This window comes from Trichomonas vaginalis, chromosome I, assembly GCF_026262505.1.
Source record: "Trichomonas vaginalis G3 chromosome I, whole genome shotgun sequence".
Classification (NCBI taxonomy): Eukaryota; Parabasalia; order Trichomonadida; family Trichomonadidae; genus Trichomonas; species Trichomonas vaginalis.
Window position 1 is genome coordinate 5,384,878 of NC_067203.1, and position 26,196 is coordinate 5,411,073.

Genomic DNA, 26,196 nt, shown 5'->3' on the forward strand with positions numbered 1-26,196 from the left:
TAGTTATTCATTTTAGTTTCTATATTTTTTTATCAAAAATTTTATAGAAAATTTGAATAGTTTACACAATTTTTGTTCGTTTCTTTGGAGCTCTAACTAAAAATGTCAGCGACTATGAAGATGCTCCGAAAAATTCATGAACAAAATGAAAGAGAAAGTGTTGTTAAAGAACTTATTTCACTCAGACCAATTACACCTGTTGAAATCAGGGCTTCACACCCATTTGAAACTGTCTATAATGATTTCAACCCACCTCCAATTCCAGTTGATCAATTTGCACCATACTTATCAAGGAAACTTACAATGAAACGAAATCAAAAGATCGAAAAAATGAAAATGCAAAATACTGTTGCTCAGCCAACATTTGTTCTCACAAATAGCGTAACGCAAGATACAGAAGAAGAAAAAGAAACCAAATCTAATACATCTGTTAAAACTCAACCACAACCACAAACAAATCCACCAAATCCGACAACATTAGTTCCAGCGTCATCAAGAACTACAGATAAAAGCTTCCTTTTACACAGTGGACGCCATTTACAGCAGCATCTTAAAATGGAAGAGTGTTTTGATAAAATTGTTTCTGGCTGTTCATCAATGCCATTACATAGACTCTTTGAAACAACGTTACAAGTGTATTTTCTTGCAGAAAAAGTACTGTTTTATCATGATGTTTCCTCTGTAAAAGTTTTATATTGTCCATCAACTACAACTTATTGTCCGCATGGCAGCGGCCTTGTTGGATATACGCAGTTTGTAAGGAAAACATTAAATATTCCGATCGCAAATGAACATATTTCTTACGATTACAAAACTGAATACGCTAATTGTCCACCTGATGCCCATGTCTTAGTTTTTCCACTCTACGATGGATCTTCTCATGTTAAGTGTATAGTTGAAGTTATTAGAAATGGAAAATCCCCAACTTTTACCGAAGATGATGAAAGATTTGTTGAATATTTCCAAAACAAATGCAAGATATACTCACGATGGCTATTCCAACCAGTTCTTGATGACCAATTCGCCTCAGATCTTATGCAAACTTGTCGTCTTGGCCAATTTGTCGAATCAATTCGCGACAAACTCTGCAAATTGTTCTCTTGTCGTAGCGCAGAGATCTGGATGCTTCATAAAGAGAAAGACCAGATATTCCAATACCAACCAAACAAAGACCAACCAATTTTAATTCCACCAAATGACACCGGCATTCCAGGATTTTCGCTTCGAAAGGAGATTCCTGTATCATGTATCTCATGCCGCGTCCACTCAGCATACAACGAAAAGATAGATGGAAACGGAGATTATTCTGTTTTATCAATTCCAGTCAGAGATCCAAATATGCCAGTTACTTATGCTATAGTTCTTCGAGGCAAGCGTATCCCACAGTTTTTCACCGATTACGATGAGAAAATCCTTGCAAGAGTTGCAGGATATTGTATTGCTTCACTAACAAGTGCCGAAATTGTCGAAAAGAACCACATGGCACTTGAAGAATCCCTCAGACAACAAAAACGTCTCAGATCTTTGCTCGAAGTCGCTGAAACTTTATCCGGCCAATTAAGAATGGACGTTTTGATTCCGAATATCATGAGCAGAGCATGCGATCTTGTTAAGGCAGATAGATGCTCACTCTTCCTCGTTAACGATTCCCATGATAAGCTTCAGATGACTTTCGGCGCTGGTCTGAAAAATACAATTGAGATTCCTATCAACGCTGGTATCGTCGGATGGTCAGCAACTAAAGGAGAAATCCTTAATATTAAAGATGCGTACGACGATCCGAGATTTAACAGAGGAACAGATCTTGCAACAGGATATCGTACGTTAACTATCCTTTCTGTGCCAATTTTCGATGACAAGAAGGGTATTAGAGGTGTTACTGAAATGATTAACAAGTTGGATGGTGTTTTCACTGAAGACGATGAAAAATTAATCCAAATTTTCAACGTTTTCTGCGGAATTTCAATTGAAAACGCCAGATTGTACAGAGCATCATTAGATCTTACCATGCAACTCCATTCCTTCAGAGATATTTCCGCTTCAATGGCCCAATCTCAGACAATTAAGAAATTACTTGAAGAAATCATCAAAAACACAAGAACTGTTATTGGTGCAGTCTACGCTAATTTCTATTTATGCGAGAATGGCCAGATCTTGTTTACTCCTTATGTTCAAGATGAAGATATTGATGAAACCTCCAAAAAGGCACAACAAATCCGCGAAGGTCGTACAAAAGAAGATAGCTTAGGTGTTAAGCGCGCAATCATCGCAAAACTCATGTTAGGCGATGAATCAGAATACGATGCCGAAGAAAAGAAAGAAGAAGAGATGAGAAACAAAGTAATCACGAAATGCGTTAACACTAAAGAGTCAGCGATGTTAAACAACGATGATTACGAGAAATCTCTAATTTGTGTTCCTATTTTAAGTTCAGACAGAGTTGTTATGGGTGCTGTTTTAATGAGATGGAAGAAATCACAACAGAAGTTCACACAAGATGATTTGAAACTTCTTGAGTCATATTCAGTTTTCTTGAGTTTGTCTTTAGAAAGATTTAAACTTAAGAACATCGCACAATTAGGTTCTCTTGAAGTTGAAATGCAAAACGTCATGTCTAATGAAGAACGTGGTGAAATGAGAGTTCCTACGAAACTTCTTATGTCAGATGAAGAATGTGGTGCTTTGTTATTGCGTAATTTCGAATCAACAGAATGGAAAGGAATGGCATTGTTCAAAGTCGCATTCAATATTTTCAATACTTTCAATTTATTCAAAAAATTCAAGATTTCTGCATCATGTTTCTTCTCATTTTTGTTTGAGATGAAGAATTCATATCTTCCTGTTCCATACCACAACTTCACACATGCGATTGATACTATGCAATTCATGGCACATGTCATTATTTTGTGTGGTTTGAAAGATGTTTTGACACAGAAAGAAATCTTGATTTTGTTAGTTGCATGTATTTGTCATGATGCAAATCATGATGGATTCTCTAACAACTATAATTATAAAGCACAAACACCATTATCTATTTTGTTCAAAGGTCAAAGTGTCTTAGAAACACATCATTGCTCTGTTTCAATCACTATTCTTTCTAAAGATGAATCTGCACTTTTCAATAACTTCCCAGATGACGAAATCGCCAGTGTTTGGACATTGTTCATTGATCTTGTGATGGCCACAGATATGTCAAAGCATTTCGATATTGTCGATGAGATGCGTGAGTACTTGGCTATGGGATTGACATGGAAGGATCATCCTAAAGGACGATTGTTGTTCATGAAACTATTAATCAAAGCAGCCGATATTTCTAACTGTGTCCGCGAGTTCGAAACAGCCGATCGATGGGCAGATGTTCTTTGCGAAGAGTTCTTCAGACAAGGTGATCTTGAACGAGCACTTGGCATGGAATACGATGGTCCTCTTCACGAACGACAACATTTGAACAAACAAAAGTCACAGTTAGGATTCTATAAAAGTGTTGCATTACCTCTTTATTTGTTGATGGAACGAATCGAACCAGGATTTTCTGTTTTTGTTACAAATGTTAAGAACAACATGGAGAAGTGGGCCGCTACTAAGAAAGAGAAAGATGATCTGGAGCGTATTGAGAAAGAGAAGGAAGAAGAAGAGAAACGAAAGCGTGAAGAACTTAAAGCAGTTGAAGAAGCACAAAAGAAAGACATGGAACAAATGGCGAAAGCGAAAGCAGAGAAAGAAAAACAAAAGATCAAATATTAATTTCATATTTATATTTTTTAATATTTTCATATATTTTTTTGTTTGAGAAATGAAAAGAAATCTTAGTTTTATTTGTCGTAAAATTAAATTTCATTGTATTTATATTTTGAAACAAAATCAATTACTTTTTCATTCTTATGATTCTTCGCAATCTAAATCTTCATTGAGAGGAAAGATTAAATATTCATTAACAAATATTTGTGAAAATTGCATCATCATGAAAGGCATACTCAATATTAAAATTGCAATTATTCAATTTTATAAATCCAAGTTTTGAAATGAAGTATATTTAAAGAGACATTTAACTTTTGCACAGTATTTACGCAATATGTGTTTAGATGTTCATTTGCAAACGATTTTACATTGTTAAGGAAGACTGGGTAAAAGTCATTATTTCTTTTTTTTCGGATGATTTTCGATTATTTTGAATTGTAAAATGTCAAAAATAATTTGTGAAAAAATTTAAGGGTGCACCCTTAATAAATTATAAATTTCTAATAACATATGGGATACTACAATAGTGGATATTCTGAAAGAATATCTACTATATCTGCATTTACTAGAACTACTGGTCAATTTTTTCGTTGACAGTTGCTTCTTCAATACTTTCACAAGTCAAGTTATCCAAATTACATCCTCAAGTGACACAACAAAATTTCTCGGATATTTAACATCATTTTACAACATATCATCAAGCACAGATGGCTCTTCAATTTCATTTAAAAATAAAGGCTCATCTGTCCTTTATAAGATTTGTGGAATTAAATCAGTTGCAACTGATCAAACAAATTTCGCACGAATTGAAGTTTCACAGTTATCAAGTAACTTAAACTACTTAGAAATGTGCACACTGTCAGACTGTAGAGTCATCGATCAAGGAAATGATATTGTTGATTTGTATTATGGCAATTTTCTTGAGAAAAATACAAATTTATCAAAATCAAACACACGATTTGATACATCACTTGAACTCCATTCAAATCCAACATCAGCAATTTCATTTTGTACATTTGCAGAAAATACTGCAAAACAACAACAGACATTCGTTTTACAAAATTCTTATGATATTTTTATTAGCAAATGTAATATAATCAAACAAAATATTATTTCTTCATTATATGGAATATTTTATCTCTATGAAAATGCAAAAGCAACTATATCTGATTGCATTTTCAAAGATAATTTAGTTTCAACAATTGCTTATGTATCTTCAGGCTGTTCATTGGTTTTAAATAGTTGTTATATTGATTCATCATCCATTTCATTTAGTGTTGATGGATCTTTAAATAAAAGTAATATGAAAACACAAAGTTTTAATAATTTTATTGATCATCTTGTTTTTGATCGCTGTCAAGCCGAATATTTATTTGTTGCGAGAACAAATATATTAGGAATCTACATTCATTATATAGAAATAATGCTTGTAAACATATTTAATATTATTAGTTAACGTGTAATAATAAACATTTAATATTTTTTAGTTGATATTTTTTCCTTTGAATGATACAATGAAAATGAGTTTATCAATCAAAAACCTGTCAATGAATTGAAAATCTGAAATTATATTCGAAGATTCCAAAGTAATATAGTTATTACATATCCTTTTATAAATATAGCGATACATATACTGATACTGAATAATTAATATAGATAAAATGGAAAATCAGATAATTAATTTCATCATATTTCTTATCCAATCCTTTCAAAAATGAAGAAATTAATTATAAAAATCGTTACAAGATAAGATGTAAGAAGTTATTTTTTCTAGATGAAGTGAAGTATAATAAAAAAACCATTTTAGGAAAGTAAAAAAAAGTATGAATATCATCACAAAAAAGTATCTCGTGATCGAGTGGGGTAATGATATTAAAGACAAAGAACCTTTTTCTTTCTGTATCAATGACAAGAGAATAGAATTATCGAAGCACGTTTCAATCATGATTTCGAAAGTTGTTCATGATGAATATTTACGTGATAGTTCAATTAAAACAGTTAATAAATATTTGAATCTATCATGTAACAACACGATAGACATCATTTCTGAATTTTTGAAAACAGGTGTTCTCAGGTTTGAAAACGATCGATCACACAATCGCGATTTATTCGAATTCAGCAGCACATTCGGCATCGAATACATAACAAACATATTTTGTGAGTTTGTTAAGACAACATATCAAGAAATCAACGAAGAAAGCTTTTACGATATCTTCGATTGTGCAAGAGTACAAAACGATACAAATAAGATTAACGAGTGTATTTCGTTCTTTGCATCAAGAATGTTTGATCTTGAAGAAGGATATAAGATCAAAACTATCAAACGATATGGATATGACTTTTTCGAGAGTGTTTTGAAATCAGAATCTCTTAAAATATCAAATGAAGACTCATTGATCGATACAATCATGAGTTTGAGTGAATACAATAATTCATTCTTCTCTATTGTTGAACATGTCAGAGTTGAATTCTGCAACAATAATTCTATCAAATCTATCAAAAACTTCTCAGTTAAACACGGTTTCGAATCTATCACAACAGAAGTATTCGAACGTGCACTCATCAATCGTTCTCAAATTCCTCACAATCTCACACTATCGAACACAAACTACATTTATAAACCAGAAATAAATCCACCAAAACTCAAAATCTCTAACACAAATTATTTTAGTCGAGAAACTATTCTTAATAAATTCGAAATCTCTAACATCGAAGGACACCACAAAATTGATAACTCTTATGAAAACACAAGAAAATTAAGAAATCTGAGAAAGACGAAAGATGATTTTGAACAAATTTATAAAATTCTTGAAACAGCATCAAATGAAGGAGATCTTTCAACAATCAAATTTGCAGTTGATGAAAAATATTGTGATGTTTGTGATCAATATGGATATAATATGATTCTTGAAGCAGCATGGCAAAATAATTTAAATCTTGTCAAACATTTATTTAATCATGGTGCAGATATAAGAAGTAGAACTAATGATAAATGGACAGTTCTTCATTTATTTTGTTGTTTTGGAAATCTTGAAGGTGTTAAATTTGCTCTTAACTACATCGATATAAATGATAAAAATATTGATAATGAAACACCTTTTCATGCAGCTATCATTTATAACCATGCTGATATCTGTCAATTTCTTATTTCTCAACCAAATATAGATAAAAATGCTAAAAGCAAAGATAACGAAACTTTTCTTCAATATGCAATACATCACAATAAACAAAATATTGTAGATATCCTTCGCAAAAATGGATACACATAATAACTTATGTTTGATTATCTAATTTTTATTTTTATTCTAATTTCTATCTCATAAAGAAAAAGTTTCTTAAAATAGATCATGACCACATTTCATATATATTTAATTGCTTTTTTCTTGTTTTTCAGGCATCGTAAATTAAAAAGTGAATTGAGTAGCAAAATGCTTTAAACTGACTCATTTGAAAATATCACATATGATCAATGTTGTGTAAATTCAATTATAAGAAGATGAAACTTGAATATTTCATTTAATTAATTTTTTTGATACATTGCAATATTTAATTAACACAATTTCAGGCATCATGACTAGTAAGTAGTTTCTGAAGTTTGGAGTATTTAATGCAGCTATTAAAATTTGATGAAAGGTTGTAAATTTGAATTAACCCTAATAGATAATGGCTATACCATACCAGCTAGGAGTGTTAATCTGCTTCTGAAAATCATCAGAAATTTCACTTCTGGAAATAAAGAAAAGCAAAGTTTTGAGAAGGAATATAACGTTTTTAATTACTTTTTCTAACAAAAAATTATCCAATACGACAATGATCAAAAATGCCGGTATCACATCTATATACATTTGTTTTGCGATTAATTTGAATAATTATATGTTTGACCACAAAGTATTCAAAAAAAAAACAACAATTCCTTCAATAGAAATTACTTTATGTATCAATAGCCAATAAAGCATTTCGAAATTGAAGCAAAATCAATGTCACATTTATCTGATTAATTTGTAATATTTCTTCTTTAAACCCATTAATTATTAAAATTATCCAAACCAAATTTTCGAATAAATTTTTTTGAATATAAAAATTTGATTTTAATAGAAAAACTGGAAATCTGAATCAGAATTGCACAATATGCAATATTGATTTTTAGATCCAAAGAGTTTTGATAAGATTGAGGGCTCCGATTAACTTCTTCTGTTCTCAATTTGTGGGAGTATTCAATTTTGGGACTAATCAAACTTGTGATGCAACATATTGCCAACGGAATGCTCTTTCCTAATACTGGAAGCGAATTCGAAAAGATTGCTTTCCTCATTAAGCTCTTAGATCTCAAAGGAGACACATCCAAAATCACACTCAAGACAATGGCAGGAGGAATAACAAATTCTGTATACATGTTAAAGACTCCTACAAAGAAATCTATTGTCAGAATCTACGGAAATAACACAGAGCAAATCATTGATAGAGTTTCAGAACAAGCTAACATCAGAAAAGCTAATTTAATCAAAATTTACGCTAGTTTTGATAACGGTATGGTTTGCTCATTCCAAGAAGGCAGAACAATTGATGTACCAATGATGTCTGACCCGCTCATCTCAGATAAACTTGCTAGAAAGCTTGCTTTGTTACACAAATCCACATATTTTGAAAACAATACAAAGAATATTGTCTTTGACCGTATCTTGAACTTTATCAATAAGACTAATCCAGAATTTGAGAAGAATGGAAAGAAAGTCGACATCGAAGCCTTATTACACACATTCTCCATTTTAAAGAACGAAATCACTGCTTTAATGCGAAACCGCCCTCTTGCTCTTACCCACAATGACCTTCTCTCCGGCAACATCCTCTGGGATGGCGAAGATGTCGGTTTTGTCGATTATGAGTATTCTGGCTATACATGGCCTGAATATGATATAGCCAACCACTTCCTTGAGTGGTGCGGGTTCGAGCTTGATCTTACTCGTTTCCCATCCTATCAGCAGCAAATTCGTTTCATTAAGATCTATTTGACAAATCTTTACGGCAAGGAACCTGAACAGAAGGAAGTAGAGCAGTGGCAGACCCGTGTTGATAAGCTCGTACACCTCTCCCATTTGTTCTGGGGCTCATGGGCTTTCTTCCAAGCTGCCAATTCATCTGTTAACTTCCCATATTTCGAATACGGTCTCTGGCGTATAAAGCTTATTAACTTTAACTTGCCACTCGAAGAAGGACATCCACTCCTCAAGAATCAATTAGTTACTGTCAACTAATCTATCTTATATATTGTTTTAATAATACTACGTAAAACTATCTTTAATTAATATCTTTTTCCTGTTTTTTGCAAAAATTTTGATTAATTTTTTCGAAAAATCTCAAATATTTTTAAATTTAGTCATAAAAATCAAATCTTTAGTGTATAGATATTAATAATTTCATGTTTAATTTATGATTTTTTTGGGTGATTTTTGATCATGTTTTGAATAAAAGTGACAACTGGTCGGCCTTTGAGATGCCAGTTAAGAGAAGAAATCATGGCCGTTCTAAGATGAACCGCGGACATACAAGAACAGTTAATTGCATGAACTGCGGCCGCCAAGTTCCAAAGGATAAGGCAATCACTCGTTTCGCCATCAAGAATATGGTCGATGCTTCCTCTGCTAAGGATGTTTCCGATGCTTGCATCTATCAGGGCTACGAGCTTCCAAAGACATACCAGAAGCAGTACTACTGCGTTTCTTGCGCTGTCCACCGCCACGTTGTTCGCCCACGTAACGTCAACGTTCGCCGCAACCGTGTTCCACTCTTCCTTAAGCTTAGACTTGAGAAGCTCGAACAGCGCAACGCTCAGCGCCTTTCCAAGGAATAAATTCTTTTTTTTTGAATTGTAATCAAACAAATCATTGAATTTATTTAATATTACGATTTGCTTGCTTATTTTAATTGAAATATTACGAAATATTGGAAATAGATTCGAATTATTGAAAATATCATTTCAAATTTCAGGTAAATAATATGAATTAAGTGAGAATTCACTTTGCATTGACAAATTTTGCAAAAGTGCATAATATATGGCGTATATGACAACTAATTAATAGAAAAAGATATAATTTAGCATAAATATATGCAATAGTATGAATGTAAAAGGTCCTCATGAAGTCAGTTTAATATATGTTGTTTATAATATTATATTGATTGGTGTAAATAGTTCAGATGATACAAAATATCGATCTGTCACTTTTTGGGTTTTATTGGGTAGTGAAACAAGAATAGAAAAAAAAATGTCGAGACAATATGCAGCTATACCAATACATCTTCCTTTTGAAATGACGAACGTCTGTGCCATGACACAACACAGCGATTCTCTCTTTGTTGCTTTCAAAGATGGAAGAATTATCTCAATTCCCCTTAAAATCGATTCTAAAACAAATGTATTTCTCGGCGAATCAACATCACTATTAGTTAAAACACCGGATTTTGAAATTGCAGATATTAAATCATTCGCTGATCGAATTTTAGTTCATATCAAAAACAAATCAGGTGTTTCGGGTCCATTAATTGCTATCAATACACGCGGAGAAGTAATTCACGTTGATGATAATACAGATTGCTTCTCACCAAACTCATTTTCTTCATCAAAAACTCTTGCAGTTGTTTCAGATAAGCGCTTAATGATTAAAGAGCTCAAACAAACACAGAAATTCGAACAGACGTTCAGCCGTGAGTTCAGCGAGCCTCCTCTTTCAGTTGCTTTATCATATCCGAAAGTTTGCCTTGTATCTCACTCCAAATTAATGATTCTCGATATCCAAAATCCAAGCAACTTCTTGGAGATCAAAGCAATATCTACATCTCATCCCTACGCCATGACAAGAGATTCCGTGAATTTCTTTTCATACGCTGGCAATACTGCCATGACATTTGACTCCAAATTCGACTCTAATGCAGAGCCAATACTCTTTGAGTCTCCTTGCACCGATCATACTCGTTGTGGCCAATTTATTGGTTCATTATCAGAAAATCAAATTGTTATTTACGATTTCAAACATCACAAAGGTACAATTCCAAACAAGAATTACAAGCGCGTTGCATCTTTCGACAGTTCTATACTTACTTGTTCAGATAATGACGTATTTATCCTAAAAGACTTTACAGAAGCCTATGAGCATGTTCTAACAGGATCAATAGATACAGCGATACTTGCTTTACCTAACCAAAGCATTGATTCTATCAGTTCTCTGTTCGAAATGATATGGAATAACAATAAACACATAGAAGCTCTTTCTTTACTCACTATGAAAGAGTTTGAAGACTGTATAGTCGATGCCTTCCGCTTATTTGAGTTCCTTGTCTTCTCTCCTGAAATTCCAAAATCAGGAAGATTATCTTCAGCGGAAATCACCAAAGATGAGAAGATTTCCCAAGTATTTGTCGATACCTTGTTCCAAATCCGTTCAGGATTGAGCGATGAAGTCAAAGCTTACGTTGATACTGCAATTGTTGAAACATTATCATACTTAAACAACTCCAAGAAGCTTTGTGACTTCTTCGATGAGAATCCTGTGGTCATAACCGAGAGCCTCGACAAGTTCTTTGAGAAAAACAATGGAGTTCCTTTCGCGGTATATCTTAGCTATCAAGGGAAGCACTCGGAAGCCGTACAGATATTAAAGGAGTCTTCTTCTCTTGATGTTGCTGCAAGAATTATCTCGAAAAAGGCCATTGACTGGGAATTTGTTGAAAAAAATGTTCCGTGGCTTTTCGAAAGAGCTCCCGAACAGGCATGCCTTGTATTAGCATCAGATATCATTGATATTTCCAGAGCAAGAGCTTACGTTGTCAGCAAATATCCTTTATTTTATATGAGATTCCTCATGTGTGCCCTGAAACACAAAGATATAATTAGCCGCAAGATGTTTATTAATGAACTGACAACAGGACTCGTCAAATTGCTCACAAATATCAAAAAACCTGATTTCGACAGAAAAGAAGCAAGTTGGCTCAATTGCGTCATCCAGAATAAAGAAACAAACTTGGATGTCATGGAGAAAGAGATTTCGGATGATTTGATTGAACTTTTGCGGACATTTCACGATGAAGTCGAAATTCAGAATTTAATGACTCATGTTTCAAAAATAGACATCCCAAGAGTCCAAGTAGAAATATATACAGCAGCAGGATACTTGTCAGAAGCTCTAAACATTGTTTGGAGTGAAGGAATTGAAAAATGTGTCACTTTTTGTCAGAAATATGAAATTCCACAAAAAGCGTTTTCCTGTTTGTTTAAGATCATGAAAGAGCGATCCTCCAATGCCGCCAAAGACATCACAGCTATTCTTAAAGAGAATATCGAGATTGTTGATGTTGCAGACGCGATGGCACAAATTGGAGGAGAAACAGATTTAAATGATGTCATAGAATTCGTTGCGAGCTTGTACAAGGACATAACAACAGAGAGAAGGAGTAAAGAGATTGCAGCTGCATTTGCAGAAAACCGCGCAAAGGAATCTGATTACCAGAGAGTTGTTTTAGAGAGCGGACATGTTTCTCTTGGCGGAGACCAAGTTTGCGCTGGTTGCGGAAAAACTTTGGGTTGTCAGTACGTTGTGAGAACACCAAATGGTCTTTTGTATCATTACAAGTGTCTTACTATTCAGAAATAATAATAAAAAAAATGTCTTTTATTTATTATATGAAAAACAAACTAATAATTATAATTGATGTATTAATATTTGGTCTAATCAAAATCAAGTACATTTGCATAATTGAGTTGTGTTTCAAAATTTGATTTTTTGTAAGGATGCACTTACCACTTTCTGATACCCACTCAAAAAGAGTAATACGGGCGTGATGGGTCACAGTTTAAACAGGAAATTATCAAACATACAATTATTTTTTGATTCAAATGCTGTTCGGCATTAGAATCAAAAATAATCATTAGTATGATAATTACACTTTTATCGCATTTTTAACAGGCTTCATGCCTGTATAAAAACACAATAAGCAAGTGGGAAGCGAAACTTTTAACACATTCAACTATTGAAATAAAAGAATTTTATGTTCAATTTGGAATGAAAGCATATTCCTTAAGATCTCTGTTCAATTTTATCCCTCATGATGAGCATTTGAGACTTTTATTACAGTACTGCCCTTAGATGTAAGTGAGTACAAGATAAAATAACAATAATATATAATTAGAAAAGAATAAATAAAAACATTACTATTTCAATATGGAAAAACTGCTATTCAATATGCAGACATAAATATTAAAAATATTTCAACGATTCAATATTGATTGATATAAAAGAACGAAATGCTATTGATTGCGTGATAATTGGATCTACTTAGTTCTTAAATTTTCATGTGAATGATTTTTTATGAAGAACTTACAAATTCTTGAATTATGAGAGGCTAATTCCAGTAAATCTTTTTTCTTTTTGATCAATACCGACCATGCAATACAAACAATAACTATGTATAAAGAGAGGCTTATTTCTTAAATTGTTCCCATCTTGTCCCAATGTGGGATTACTCAATTTTTTTGAATCTCGTTCTTCGTTATATTTCTCTAAATCTTCAAATTTGTATACATCTTCTTTCTGAGGAATCCATCCTGCGAACTTAGAAATCAAAGTCATATTTCCATTTTTTTCAGTTCTATATATAAAATTACCCTTAATAGGGTCAATTGTTGAGATTTCGATATATGCAGGGCCCAAGCACTTTTTATCTTTTGGTAAATCCAATCTGTTTCCGTATCCTCCATTTACTTTTAAATACAAGGGATCATCTGTTTCTGCAATGACGTGATAAGAATTATGTGTTAAGAGATAAAAATGCGAGTACTCATTTCTTTTATTTGCAAATGATGCTTCCCCATCATTTTCAGACGAAACAAAAACTTGGTAACTTATTCCATCACTTGTTACACATGAAGGCATAGAATTGCTGATAATATGAATTTTGCATTCTATGCGTTCACATCTTAGTTTAACTGCAATTCCTTGGCCGCCTAGTTCACGAGCGCTATTAATGAAAAAGGATTTCTTACTGTTTTAATTAATTTTGATGGATTATTATAACTATACACTTCAGCAATGAAGTTCGAATTGCTACCAAGTGCATATGTATAAGGTGATAAAGAACGACATTCTGTTGGACTGATCGAAATTTCTTTGAATTCATGAGCAGATACAGAAATAACTTGACAATCGTTAAAAACTAATGGAAGATCTCTAACTTTCTTGGATGAAATGCGAGCTGATATGAGTAGAATACATTGAAACATAAAATTTATTTGAATGATAACGTGTCTACTCAATTTTATAATTCAAAAATTGAAAATGGAAAATAAGACCAAATTATAACTAAATAGATTCGACTCCAATGTCACATAGCTTTTGTTTTAAATTGCGTAAAAATTTTATTTGGCATATTTGTGTTCAGCATAGATCAATATCAATCAAAAATATTTTTACAGCATAAATGACAATAAACATTTTGAGAGAAATATTGAGTTTGAAAGTGCATTGGCAATTATTAATTATATGCTTGAATTATCTATATCTAAGTTGATGAATGTTATCTATAAAGTTCTCCAAGATTTATTTTTTAACAAGCTGTCCAGCATTTCGAAAATCTTTTCATGTCATACTTTTTATAATTGCTTATAATATCTCTTAGGATTAGAAACAAAACCAACCTCTTGGAATCGAATTTTGAACCTGATTTGATTTTGAAATTAATCGATCATTGAATTTTCGGAGATTTAAATGGATCAATCGTCACTACAATTTAACCCAAATTGATATATGCTATTAGTTTAAAAATGATTAAAAATTGTAACCGAAAATGGTCAAAATTAACTCACAAAAATAGTATATTCAGAAAGCCAATTTTACATAGATTAAAATGACGAAAAAAATCAAGTTGTCACGTATATAATATAGCGCGTTCTATCGGCGCGCAGCTTCGCTGCGCGCCGATATAAGCTGACAAGGCTGTCATGCACCAGTGTGTTATAACAGATCGATTTTATTTGAAATTTCATAAATTAATAATTATAATAAATTTGATATTCAGAGACGGCGCTACGCGCCTTTTAGCATTCTGGGCACTTACGTGCCCAGAATGCAAGATTGAGAAATTTGAAACTTCGTTTCAAATTTCTGCCATGCTGTTATGCAAAAAGAAAGTCAGTACAAAAAATTTTTGAAATTGAGAATAAAAATAATATCGTGATTTTTTGTGATATATGAATTTTTTAGAAGATTTTAGAGATTGAATTCTCAATTTATAAAAATTTTTTAAATTGAGAGGAATTTTAATGATATTATTTTATTTGATATTTGGATTTTTTAGAAGATTTTAGAGATGTCAGTCTCAATTTAAAAAAATTTACAAAAAATGATCGTAAAATAATCGTTTTTGTTCAAATCCTTTTCATTTCGGGAAATTGAAGTTAAATATCAAAGAGATGGTCTATGCATATGTTAAATCAAATCATTAAAAAGTGTTTTGATGACTTTTTCTAACCACAAATTGTCACTTTTTGATGTTTTAAAATTGGCAAACCCAAATTTTAGCTAAAAGTGACAGGGAAAAAAACGTTTAGTATTAAAAAAAAGACCGATGAGAGCTTCGTTCGAAATATAGAGGGAACTGAGAATGCGCAACCATTCTCAGGGAATATTGGATGCTATTCCCGTTCCCTCTGTATGGGAAATTGAGGTTTTCAAAGGGAGTTAAAAATATCAAATTTATACTAATTTACTTCAAAATACAAAAGTATTTGACAGCTAAAATTAGTTACTTTAGCAAGCCTATCAATACCCTTTTACGATTATTGTTACTTTTTCGAAATAAAAGTAAAAACAAATTTATACTAATTTACTTCAAAATACAAAAGTATTTGACAGCTAAAATTAGTTACTTTAGCAAGCCTATCAATACCCTTTTACGATTATTGCTACTTTTTCGAAATAAAATAAATTTATTATCAAAAACCTTTTTTTTCTTAGTAAAAATAAACGAAATTTTTTACCTTATGAACTTTTGATGGAAATATGCAAATTTAAAATAATAAAGAAAGCCGCGAGCGAATCGAGCGGCTTAGGTCTAAGATTTTGATTCAAATCTTTGCTTATATTCCTTAAATTCTTTATGAAACTCGCAACAGTTCCATAAAAAATTTTAAATTCTAAACTGTCGAAATTACCGATCGGTAATCACACCCTTCACGGGTGTGTCACTTTTAGCTAAAATTACCCCTACTCCAATGCCGTAAAATAATATTTTATTAAAAAATTTTTGGTGGAGAATTGGAAAATTTTTGTTGGAAAATTGGAAAATTTTCCTAATCATTTGGATATAACCTGGCATATTAGGGAGTTTTGTCAACAACTCAGTGCTGGGATCAAGATAGTTTGTAATCCAAAAGTAGAAACGTTCCTTGGTGTCTTGTTCTGGCTTCCTGCAAAATCTGTGATTTGCAGGATTCTTCTTAATATTGTCAGAAATTGCGCAAATCATGTCCATCGTCGTCAATTCTTCACCATTGATGTTAAAACGATTTCGATTACGGTAATTTTCTTTTCTCTTGCAATTCTTTTTCTGCAGGAGTCAATTCACGAACATACTTATTATGTTTGAGAGCTTCTACAGAACAAGGGCAAAGACCGCAGGCGGCGCAGCATTTTGAACCGTTCTTAATGATACTGATTCTTGCCATGCGCTAATAAATGAGTAGATAATGGCGTAGCGCATCATTGCAGCATTGCTGTTGAACTCTTGCTTCGGTGCCTTAATGTAATCTCTCAGATAATCCGTGAATTTGGATTTTAATCTTTTGGCAATGCCAACATCAAATACTTGTAAAATGTGTGTTGTATGTGCGGGAAGAACAATTAATTTGATGTTGGCACTTGCCAAAAGGAACAATGCCAGAGGATTCTCGCGGCTGGAGTGTCCATCACACACAATGAGAGCAGGCTTGTCACGTATATCTTCTGGCATTCTCTGGCGTTCAAAGTTAAGCCACTCGATGAAGAAAATGCAATACAATAAGAATACACTTCTGTTCACCCAGCCTTTTGGCGTAGAAGTAAACCAACAATGTCTTTCGCGCTGGAATACTTTCAGTTCTCTAGGTAGTTCTGCAATACATGGGAGAACAAAGAGAGGTGGGACAGATTTGCCTGTCATTGAGCATCCGCATAAAGCTGTAATGTGCGGAAAGTTTGGAATTCCTTTGGCGATCATATGCTCTATCTCCTCAGGTAATGCAACTTTCTTCTTCTTAAATTTGTTTATAAATGTTTCATCGATACTAAAAATCAACTCCTCTGGAGTACTTTCGATTGTTTCACGATGTTTATCGTAGAATTCTTCGATAATTCTTGGTTCACACGCCATGTATCTTGATTCTTCAATCTCTTGGCATGCCTTAAGCTTGCAATGCAATTGCTGTAAAATATGGTTAACATAAGGTCTCGATACATCATCACCACCAAGAGTATTGATAACTTCTTCTGCAAGAGTAGGACAATTAATCTCAAGAAGGAATCTGTAACCATAATCTCTTCTGAGCTCTTTCAACTTGAACGCCTCGTCAATAATGTCAGCTGCTTCTAGAGCTTCACCTTTGTAAGCAGAATCTTCGATAATTTCTTTTAAAGTGAGCTGATCACGCTCGCATAGGTATGGATCTGCACCGCCATGATTCCCTTTTTCCCAGTATAGACCTAATGCAGCTCTTTTAAGTGCAGTAGCAATGAGATTGGATGTTAAAGTTCCGAGATCTGGGTATTCTTCCTCCCATGCAAGCTTAGTTTGACTATATGTCATACCTTCGGCGCGACAATTGATGATAAACTTTTGTTGTCTACCAAGAAATTCGACTGTGAGAAATTCCATTTTTAATTTTAAACGAGCACTTGAGCCACGTTTTATCTGACTTCACCAGCCAAAAAGCCCCTGTACTAAGTGTCATGTTTTTGTTTATTTTAAAGTTTCTGCCATGTAATGGTTTACATTGCAAATTTTTTGAATACTTTACATCACCATAAAATGGCAGTACAAGGCTAGTTTATCGGTACAAGGCTCTTGAAATGACTTTAATAAAGAGCTCTAAAAATATAAAACAGCTAACAAAGATATCATTACAATCCAATAGCAGATGTTATCATATATCCAATCGTTGAAATAACCAAGATTGACATTAATATAAAAAAAAAAAAAAAAAGGTAGTGGGGCTTCCAGGCACTTCGTGCCCTCTAGCCCTGAAGATGTTTAGTATAAATGAAGTTTTTATTCGGAAAATTGTTAGTCTTCTGGTGTGAATTCGGAGGACTCTTCTTCTTCCTCCATTGCTTCTGGGAAGAAGCCTTCTTCTGGGTCGAAAACATTATATAATGTGTCGCTTTTCACAAATTATATATGTTTTCATGTTTTGTCACTTTTCTGTCACTTTTCGGGTAAAAACATTTTTATTATTATATATAAATGAATTTTACAAAACCACCGTTACCGTTCTTTGGAAATAAGAGTAAATGTAAAGATATTATATTGAGAGAACTTAAGAAACTACCGAATGGTCTAACATTTGTAGATTTGTTCGGTGGAAGTTTCTATATATCCCATTTGTGCCATATAATATTCCCAGACTCAAAGATTATATGCAATGACTTCGACAACTATATGGACCGTCTCAAACATATACCAGACACAAACAAAATATTGAGTGAGTTAAAAGAAAAGATACCTATAGGTAAGATGGAACGTATACCATTAGATAACAAAAATATTGTGAGAGAGGTTTTGAAAAAAGCAGAATATATAGACTGGGATACGATATCTGCTAGACTATTATATAGTGGTTCTATAAGAGTTCATGACATTGAAACACTTATGTCAAAAGTTTTATATCTTAACTATACAAATGTTTTCAAAGAGGACATAGAAAAATATATTGAGGGTATAGAGTTTGTGAGATGTCATTGGACAGATTTGTATGAAAAATATAAAGACAAGGAAAATGTTTTCTTTATAGTGGACCCGCCGTTCTATAACACATGGGATTTTCAATACCAAGTAGACTGGACTTTGAGAGACTCTTTAGAAACTTTAGACGTTTTACATAACCATCCATGCTTTTACTTTACATCCGATAAAAGTGGTTTGGAAACCGTTATGAGATGGTTAGAGGACATACATGACTATGAGTTTATATATGACAAGATAGAATATGAGAGAGGTCCTATAAACTGGAGAAAGTGTCACAATAAAGAATTTTATTAGTAAGTAAATGTGGTTTGAAATAGGACTACTTGTTTTAGGTTTTTTCCATTGTGTCATTTATTTATTTGACGTGGCAGAAAAGTACAGAGAATATGAAGATGAACCAATGCCTGCAAATGTTCAGTATATGTACTCGTAAGAGATATTTTTATCTAATATTAAATGGACGCACAGAACTTAGCGAATGCACAGCAACCTGGACAACCAAACCCAGAGAATATTCCAAATGAAGTTAGAATACAAACTGCAATGGCAAACTATGGTCAAGTGCCAACAGATGTACAAATGCAAACTGCCATGTCAAATGACGCTGCGTTAGGTTTGCCACCATGGTATGCAAATATGAGATGGAAAGAGTTTTATACAAACCCTGAAGTGGGATATAAACAACTTTATGCAGATGACGCGAACACAGGAGTTGACCCAGAATATGTTTTCTACCAGAGGAGAAACAGAATGTATGAGCTCCAGTTAAAGAATGCTATGGAACTCAACAGGAAACGTAAGAGACTAGGCGGACATTAGATTTTTACATATAGTAAAATGGGTTTCTTCAGTAGTATTGGAAACTTCTTCAGAAGAGTTGGAAGAGGTATATGGAATGGAATAAAAACCGTAGGAAGAGGAATTTGGAACGGAGTCAAAAATATTGGTAAAAGAGTAGGTCAGTTCGTTGGTATTATACCTAAAGACCCTGAACCAGAAGAACAAGCTCCTGTTATACAACAGCCTGAACTTGCACCACAGTCTAGTTGGCAACCAAATCCAACACCTCAACCGTATTAAAAAATTATATTTTTACCGTTCGATAGTAGTTGTATATGAAACTAAGTTCTAAGTAAAACGCATGGTATAATGGAATTATTCTTTTTCTTCCATCTGTAGTAAACCATACTTGAAAGTCTGAAATACTTCCACTTGGTGGTTCGTATAACTTTGTAGGTTTTTCGTAAAAGTCATTTGCCAAGCATAAGAAAGAGTTTGGGGCCAGAAAATGAAAGCATGAACAATAATAGCAGCTGGGTCGAAAACATCTTTAAATAAATATGGTTCATCTCTTGCATATCGACTGTAAATATTTGCTAAAGGAAGTTTGACTTTCTGATTTAACATTCTTTGCAAATAATACCATGACATTGCAGTGAATTCTGTATATATTTGTTCGTCTTTCTTTGGATTGTCTTCGTAGATTTGAAATGACACTTGTGAATTTTGTTTGTCCATATACAATTCTCACATAAAGTGTGCTCTCGGTATTTGCATATTCATCAGCATATTTTGCATAACATGAATTTATTTTATCTTCTATATTTTTTAACGCAGTCTGTAGAGAAGATGAAAGGTCAACTTGTATTAGCTCAATTTCTTCCCACATTTTTCGTTTCCCTTCAGATATATAATCTATATGAAACCTTACAATAAATGGAAAACTTTTATCTTCTACAGATACAAACTTCATTCTACGAAAGCCAATAGCTTTTGTGACAGATGGGTCTCTTAGCCATCTTAATGGGTAGTCAAAACGATAGCCTTCATGCTTTACGGTCTCTGTCTCAAACTTTTGACCGACATTAGTAAAAAGTTCATCTAATGGTTTAGTTGTAGCAACTCTTGAATTTTCTTTTTCTATTGGAAGCATATTTTATCTAGAATAAAAATGTCGAAAGATATTGCTTCCATGAGAGAAATACAACACAACCGACAACTCATTATGCAAGCTCTAAATAAGAACACAACAAACTTTTCAAACTATTCTAAGATATCTGAGTCATTGAAAGAAGGAAACTTAAAACTGACATTAAACCCAATGACAGATGAGTTTCTGTTTCAAGACAATAAGAACCATACTGTCTGTATAAATCCAACAAAAGGAACTTTAAACGAGAAACCTATAAATGAACTTCTTTTGAAAGCAGATGTTGACAACAAAGCTGACAAAGAATATGTAGACGATGCAATAGCAAAAGAAGAAGAAAGAGCTAACAATGCTTATGCAACAAAAGAACATACTCATCCTGAACTAGCAGACAAAACATATGTTGACAATAAAATGTCAAGTGAAGTGACAAGAGCTGAAAACGAATATTCTAAAAAGACTCATACACATTCTATATCTGAAATAACAGACTTACAAGAAACCTTAAACAGTAAAAGTGCCGTTGGACATACACATACCATTGCAAATATTACAAACTTACAAGAAACCTTAAACAGGAAAAGTGCCGTTGGACATACACATTCTATATCTGAAATAACAGACTTAAACGTTAGCCTTGAGAAGAAAGCAAATAAGAACCATACACATACAAGTTTTACAACTGTTGCTATAGAAAGTATTGAAGGAACGGTTGAAGAAACTGGTGGGGATGCAATATATTGTAAACCTCCTAACTTTCCACAAGGTTTAACATCGGATGACGACATAACGACGATGAGAAACATTAGATGTAAAGATGTTTATGTCATGAAGGATGAACATAATATTAAATTCACTGCTCAAGATTTATATGACAAGAAAGCAGACAAAACAGAGCTTCAAACATTAAAGACAGAAATACTTCAAACATTATATCCTATAGGTTCTATTTATACGTCAATGAACTCTACCAGACCAGAAACAGTTCTGGGTTTTGGAACTTGGACTCAAATAGTCGACAGGTTTTTGTATTGTGCAAACTCTTCAAAGGAAACAGGTGGAAGTAAAACGATTTCAGGTGAAAATTTACCTGCACATAGTCACTACATAGATTTAAGTACATCTCAAGCAGGTTGGCATAAACATAGATATTGGGATTGGTCAGCAATGACAAAAGGTAAAGGATATGATGTTAAAGACAACGTGAAGTTTGCTATAGATTGTTACTGGAGTAACACTGAGGGAGGAGGAAACCATACACATCGCGTTTCAGGATATACGCAAACAACGGGACAAAGTAAAGACTACATGCCACCTTACATGACAGTTTACGCATGGTATAGAAATGCTTAGTCGTCATTTTCAACTTCTTTAGCATATTCGTCAGGAGTTGTCTTATATTTGTTAGGAACTGTCTTTGAAAGTATACCACCTTGAACTTTGACAAGTTTGAAACGAGGTCTGACAATAGTAGTTTTATCTTCTGCTTGCAGTGTGTACATTTTGCCATGTTTGCCTAAAACTTCATAATATTCTCTTGTATACTTTTTCTATTTTTACGAACACGAATGTGAGTACTGTCGGGTTCCCATGTTGTCATAGTCAATAGTATTTTCATATGGGTCGCGTTTAGGTATTTTCTATTTTTACTTTGTCACCTTTCTGAAGTTTGAAGCCCGGCATTCTTTCTTGTTTGTCTCTTTTGACTAAATTATTAAATATATAGTCTTTCTCTAAGTCAGGGTTGTTTTTCATTTCTTCGGGGGTGGTTTCCCAAACCTTTTGTTTACGGCTATTGTAAATATTTAAAACTTGTCTCATCTTTGCCATGGAGAAGTGTCTATATTTGTCGTCATATGACATTTCATTTGCTCACCACCTTGTGGTTGGTTTAAGTCTCTTAACATTTTTATACAACGTCAATGACACCAAGAGCAGAATGTTTTGGTCGACAATGAAATATTGGTTTACATTTTTTGAACGCAGATAGTTTTACATCATCTGATTTGAAAGAACTTTCAAAGTCAGATGTCAGTTTTGTTGGATGGTATTTGTCAACGAAATATTGTCAAGCAGTTTTCACATCTAAAATATTTTTGGACCATAATGGTATGGCTTCACAGTATCTTGTGTTTTGACCGACAAATATTAGCCAGTATGGTGGTCCATCTGTTCTAACTCTCGGAATGTTTTCCAAGATATCCATAAACCAAGCATTTGGTGTTGAACTAAAGATTTTTATCATGAGTGCTTTCTTTGTCGCTTTAGAAACATAGGGGTCCTTGTTTGGATTCGTCATTTTTACTGTAAGAAATGGGTTTATTTGGCGCATTAGCAGGAGTTGATCCAGATTTTTGCCCCGCAGTGGGAACAATAGCCAGAGGTGTATTTGGAGTTGGAAGGAAGATTTTGAGTACATTAGGTATACTGAAAGAGAAAGCACAACCTATTATACAAACTGTACAGAAAGGTTTGGGATGTAGCACGAGATGCAACAAATCTTATTCCAAATCCTGAAACAAGAGGGAAAAGTTCAAGGATGGATGGACAATGTAGGAAGACAAGCAGGAAACTATTATAACAAAGCAAATGACTACTATAACCAAGCAGGACACTATATGGACCAAGTGTGAAAAGATTCTTTAACAGAGGATATAACCATGCACAACAATGGGTAAAACAATAACCAACCTCAACCGCCTCAAACGTGGGGAATGTAAAGTTTTTTACTGAGATGAAATGAACAATACAGCATTGAGACAAATGGGTTCAAGATGGATTTGTCGGCTTCCAGCAGTTACACAACGTGTTTGTCAAGTTCTTCCTAATACCTCAGGAAGTTTTAGACCGACTTAAAAAACAACAACAACCAGTTGAAAACAAACCAAACTAAAATTTTTTACTGAGATGAAATGACCGAAGAAGTTGAAACGGTAGATTTGACACCACAAACAAAAAGTTCAGAACCATTGTCAAAACCTGTCAAAGAACTTACAGATGAAGAAGAAAAATTCAATAATAGAAAGTGCCAGGTCTGGAAATACAAACCCACTATATAAGTCACTTTTCATAGAAATGGAACGGCTAGTATCTCAAAAAAGAAACAGACTCTCACAAATAAAATATTGAAGTCTGAAGGAGCTTTCGAGACAACAGATGGAAAAGTTTACTTCACTGACCAACAGTTCATTATAGAACATCTCATTGACTTAGAGTCGAAATATTCTAAACTTTACAACAAACACAAAAAGTTGAAAGGAAAACAAAAACAAATGGCATATGATATTTATGAAGATGTTGACGACACAACTGTTCCTGCAAGTAGGGTAAAGTCAGAGGAACCGAAAAGTGACGAAAAACTGATAGAAGAAGAAAAACCAAAAACTGAAGAAAAACCAAAAACTGAAGATAAACCAAAACCAAAGTTTAGTTTCCAAACTAAACCAAGTCAACCTTCATTAGCTGGTATGGGTTGGCGTCAAAGACTTATGGCAGCAGGCGGTTATGTTAAGTAAAGAAAAAAATATTTTTTTATTTTTATAAAAATGCCCCCATATAGAATGGATAGAAAGTCTGCTAGAATAAAAGCAGAGTTGCAAAGATATGGTTGGAGAGTTTCGAAGAAGTTTAAATATAGGAAGGGAAGACCCATAAAAGTCTATGACAAACTGGCTGGTCTTCGCTACGAAATGGATTTGGAAACAGCACGTGCCAATTATCCAAACAGACTAGAGAGGTTAGAAGAAGAACGTCTTATGAACATGCCTTTCGATGTTAGTGAACATTGCATGAAGTAAAAATTTATTTTTTAAAAAGTGACATTTTTTATTTTATTTGAAATGTACGCTGAGTTTGTTGGAGAAGACCGTTGGGAAACTTGTTTGTTAGATGAGAAATATGAAATTCACTGTTGTGAGTCATTTGAAGTCAGAAACAAAAAGACAAAAAGAGTTTTAAGCGAATGGGAGCGAAATAACGGATATGCTATTATGAAGATGGGTGGAAAACACTATTTTAAACATGTTGTCATTGCAACTCATTTTATACTGAATCCTAACAATTTACCTTTTGTAGACCATATAAACCGTATAAGAAACGACAATAGACTTGAAAACTTACGTTGGGTCACTTGTTCTGAAAACAATAAGAACAAAGGCAAATTTGGAGATATTGTATTCGAATTTGTCGACGAACTATAGAAGATGAAACAATTGAAATTACAGACTATGGCAAGCATACGTTTGAGTTTTACTACTATAGCGAAGAACAAGACTCTTTCTACTTTTATACCGGCGTAAACTATAGGAAATTACAAGTATATTTTACTAAGGCAGGCTATGCTTATGTAAACACTAGAGATACAGATGGAAAAAACGTTCAAATACTTCTTAACAAATTCAAGAAGCTATATGGCATACTATTTTAAAACAATATATTTTTACATATATTAAATGCTTCAGGTTGAAAAACAAAGAACAAAAGTAGCAGATACAAAACCGTTAGACTATATCTTTACAAATGCTGGTAGGACTATTTCAGATGAAGAAATTTCATCCCGAATATACAGGTTTGACTATCCAATTCGTTGGCTTCAAAGTCCTTCAGATGCAAAGGCAATAGGATTTAGAAGAGTTTTGTTTTCAAATAGAACTAACGCATTTATGTTCGCAGTATATTTTCATGGGCAGTATAAAGGTTCTGATGGTCTAATAGACAAATTTGACGAAATGAGAATCTTTACAATTCGTTCAGACGAAAGTCTTGAAAAAACTCTAAATGACTTTCAAACTCAAATGAACAAATATTATTGGGAATTTCAAGAAAAATACGACTCTTTACTAAATGGAACATACTATCTGAAACTAGAATATGACAAGATGAACTCCACCGTTTCATTTCAAAAGATTGAAATTAACCCTCCAAGAGGTACAGAGTTTTTATTTTGGGAAGTAGACAAACGTTCTTGGGCACAATTTCTTCGGTTACTAAACCAGAACGAACCATTACCACCAGATGGTCCATTTAAATTTATACTTCCACCAGCAGATTTGACAGTTTATAGAAACGTGTTTGACCCTCAAAATGTTATGTGTCATGCAAGTTTCAGTTCAAGCAACAATAGTTTTCTATGTATTGGTAAGGACTTTTATGACTTTGCTTCTAAATTCTACGAACCACCTAGTAACAGTTTCTCTGACTTTCAAGTTTGGTTCACAACAAATGGTGTGCAACATATTATTCCATTGTACTATGACTTTTATCTCGAATTGTCTTTCATATATAACTACGGAAAAGTGCTGAAAAAGTATTGAATGTGAAGATATTAGAAAATAACATTTTTTCTAACATCGTAGAAAACTCATGAAAACAATTTATTTTTGACACTTTCACAAAAAACATAAAAGCTCTCATCTAATGGCTCGATGTTGTCCATTGTTCTGTTTCAGAACTAGTCTTGTACTGTTTTCAGAACTAGTCTTGTACTGTTTCAGAACAATATTTGTACTGTTTCAGAACAAGACTTGTACTTTTTCAGAACAAATTTC

General features: G+C 33.3%; 10 protein-coding genes and 1 pseudogene across 11 annotated transcripts, besides 3 other annotated features; all 11 read left to right on the forward strand.

The window, feature by feature from the left end:
* Positions 1-25: 25 nt before the first annotated feature.
* TVAGG3_0933960 (cyclic nucleotide phosphodiesterase family) lies at positions 26-5,279 on the forward strand (the record flags this gene model as incomplete). Its single annotated transcript, XM_001320180.2, has 1 exon — positions 103-3,744. One exon carries the CDS (start codon positions 103-105, stop codon positions 3,742-3,744), a length of 3,642 nt encoding a protein of 1,213 aa, XP_001320215.1.
* Positions 5,280-5,469: 190 nt separating this feature from the next.
* Positions 5,470-7,076, forward strand: TVAGG3_0933970 (protein ubiquitination; the record flags this gene model as incomplete). Its single annotated transcript, XM_001320181.1, has 1 exon — positions 5,562-7,007. The coding sequence occupies one exon, from the start codon at positions 5,562-5,564 to the stop codon at positions 7,005-7,007; it is 1,446 nt and encodes a 481-aa protein (XP_001320216.1).
* A 903-nt stretch (positions 7,077-7,979) lies between these two features.
* On the forward strand, positions 7,980-9,039 carry TVAGG3_0933980 (ethanolamine kinase protein; the record flags this gene model as incomplete). Its single annotated transcript, XM_001320182.2, has 1 exon — positions 7,980-8,990. One exon carries the CDS (start codon positions 7,980-7,982, stop codon positions 8,988-8,990), a length of 1,011 nt encoding a protein of 336 aa, XP_001320217.1.
* A 183-nt stretch (positions 9,040-9,222) lies between these two features.
* TVAGG3_0933990 (Chain a 40s Ribosomal Protein S26) lies at positions 9,223-9,615 on the forward strand (the record flags this gene model as incomplete). The annotated part of the gene is made up of 1 exon (XM_001320183.2): positions 9,230-9,586. The coding sequence occupies one exon, from the start codon at positions 9,230-9,232 to the stop codon at positions 9,584-9,586; it is 357 nt and encodes a 118-aa protein (XP_001320218.1).
* Positions 9,616-9,963: 348 nt separating this feature from the next.
* TVAGG3_0934000 (CNH domain containing family) lies at positions 9,964-12,512 on the forward strand (the record flags this gene model as incomplete). Its single annotated transcript, XM_001320184.2, has 1 exon — positions 9,999-12,380. One exon carries the CDS (start codon positions 9,999-10,001, stop codon positions 12,378-12,380), a length of 2,382 nt encoding a protein of 793 aa, XP_001320219.1.
* Positions 12,513-12,537: a mobile genetic element.
* A 2,747-nt stretch (positions 12,538-15,284) lies between these two features.
* Positions 15,285-15,992: a mobile genetic element.
* Positions 15,993-18,219: 2,227 nt separating this feature from the next.
* Positions 18,220-18,945, forward strand: TVAGG3_0934030 (phage tail repeat-like family; the record flags this gene model as incomplete). The annotated part of the gene is made up of 1 exon (XM_051252705.1): positions 18,220-18,945. A coding segment is annotated over one exon (726 nt), but the record flags the coding sequence as incomplete, so codon positions are not given.
* Positions 18,946-19,176: 231 nt separating this feature from the next.
* TVAGG3_0934040 (uncharacterized protein) lies at positions 19,177-19,539 on the forward strand (the record flags this gene model as incomplete). The annotated part of the gene is made up of 1 exon (XM_051252706.1): positions 19,177-19,539. The coding sequence occupies one exon, from the start codon at positions 19,177-19,179 to the stop codon at positions 19,537-19,539; it is 363 nt and encodes a 120-aa protein (XP_051078280.1).
* An 18-nt stretch (positions 19,540-19,557) lies between these two features.
* On the forward strand, positions 19,558-19,800 carry TVAGG3_0934050 (serine threonine-protein phosphatase family; the record flags this gene model as incomplete). Its single annotated transcript, XM_051252707.1, has 1 exon — positions 19,558-19,800. The coding sequence occupies one exon, from the start codon at positions 19,558-19,560 to the stop codon at positions 19,798-19,800; it is 243 nt and encodes an 80-aa protein (XP_051078281.1).
* Positions 19,801-21,103: 1,303 nt separating this feature from the next.
* Positions 21,104-26,196: part of a mobile genetic element that runs on past the window's edge.
* Positions 23,563-24,165, forward strand: TVAGG3_0934070 (annotated as a pseudogene). Its single transcript has one exon. A coding segment is annotated over exon 1 (603 nt).
* Positions 24,196-24,447, forward strand: TVAGG3_0934080 (uncharacterized protein; the record flags this gene model as incomplete). The annotated part of the gene is made up of 1 exon (XM_051252708.1): positions 24,196-24,447. The coding sequence occupies one exon, from the start codon at positions 24,196-24,198 to the stop codon at positions 24,445-24,447; it is 252 nt and encodes an 83-aa protein (XP_051078282.1).
* Positions 25,312-25,962, forward strand: TVAGG3_0934090 (uncharacterized protein; the record flags this gene model as incomplete). Its single annotated transcript, XM_051252709.1, has 1 exon — positions 25,312-25,962. The coding sequence occupies one exon, from the start codon at positions 25,312-25,314 to the stop codon at positions 25,960-25,962; it is 651 nt and encodes a 216-aa protein (XP_051078283.1).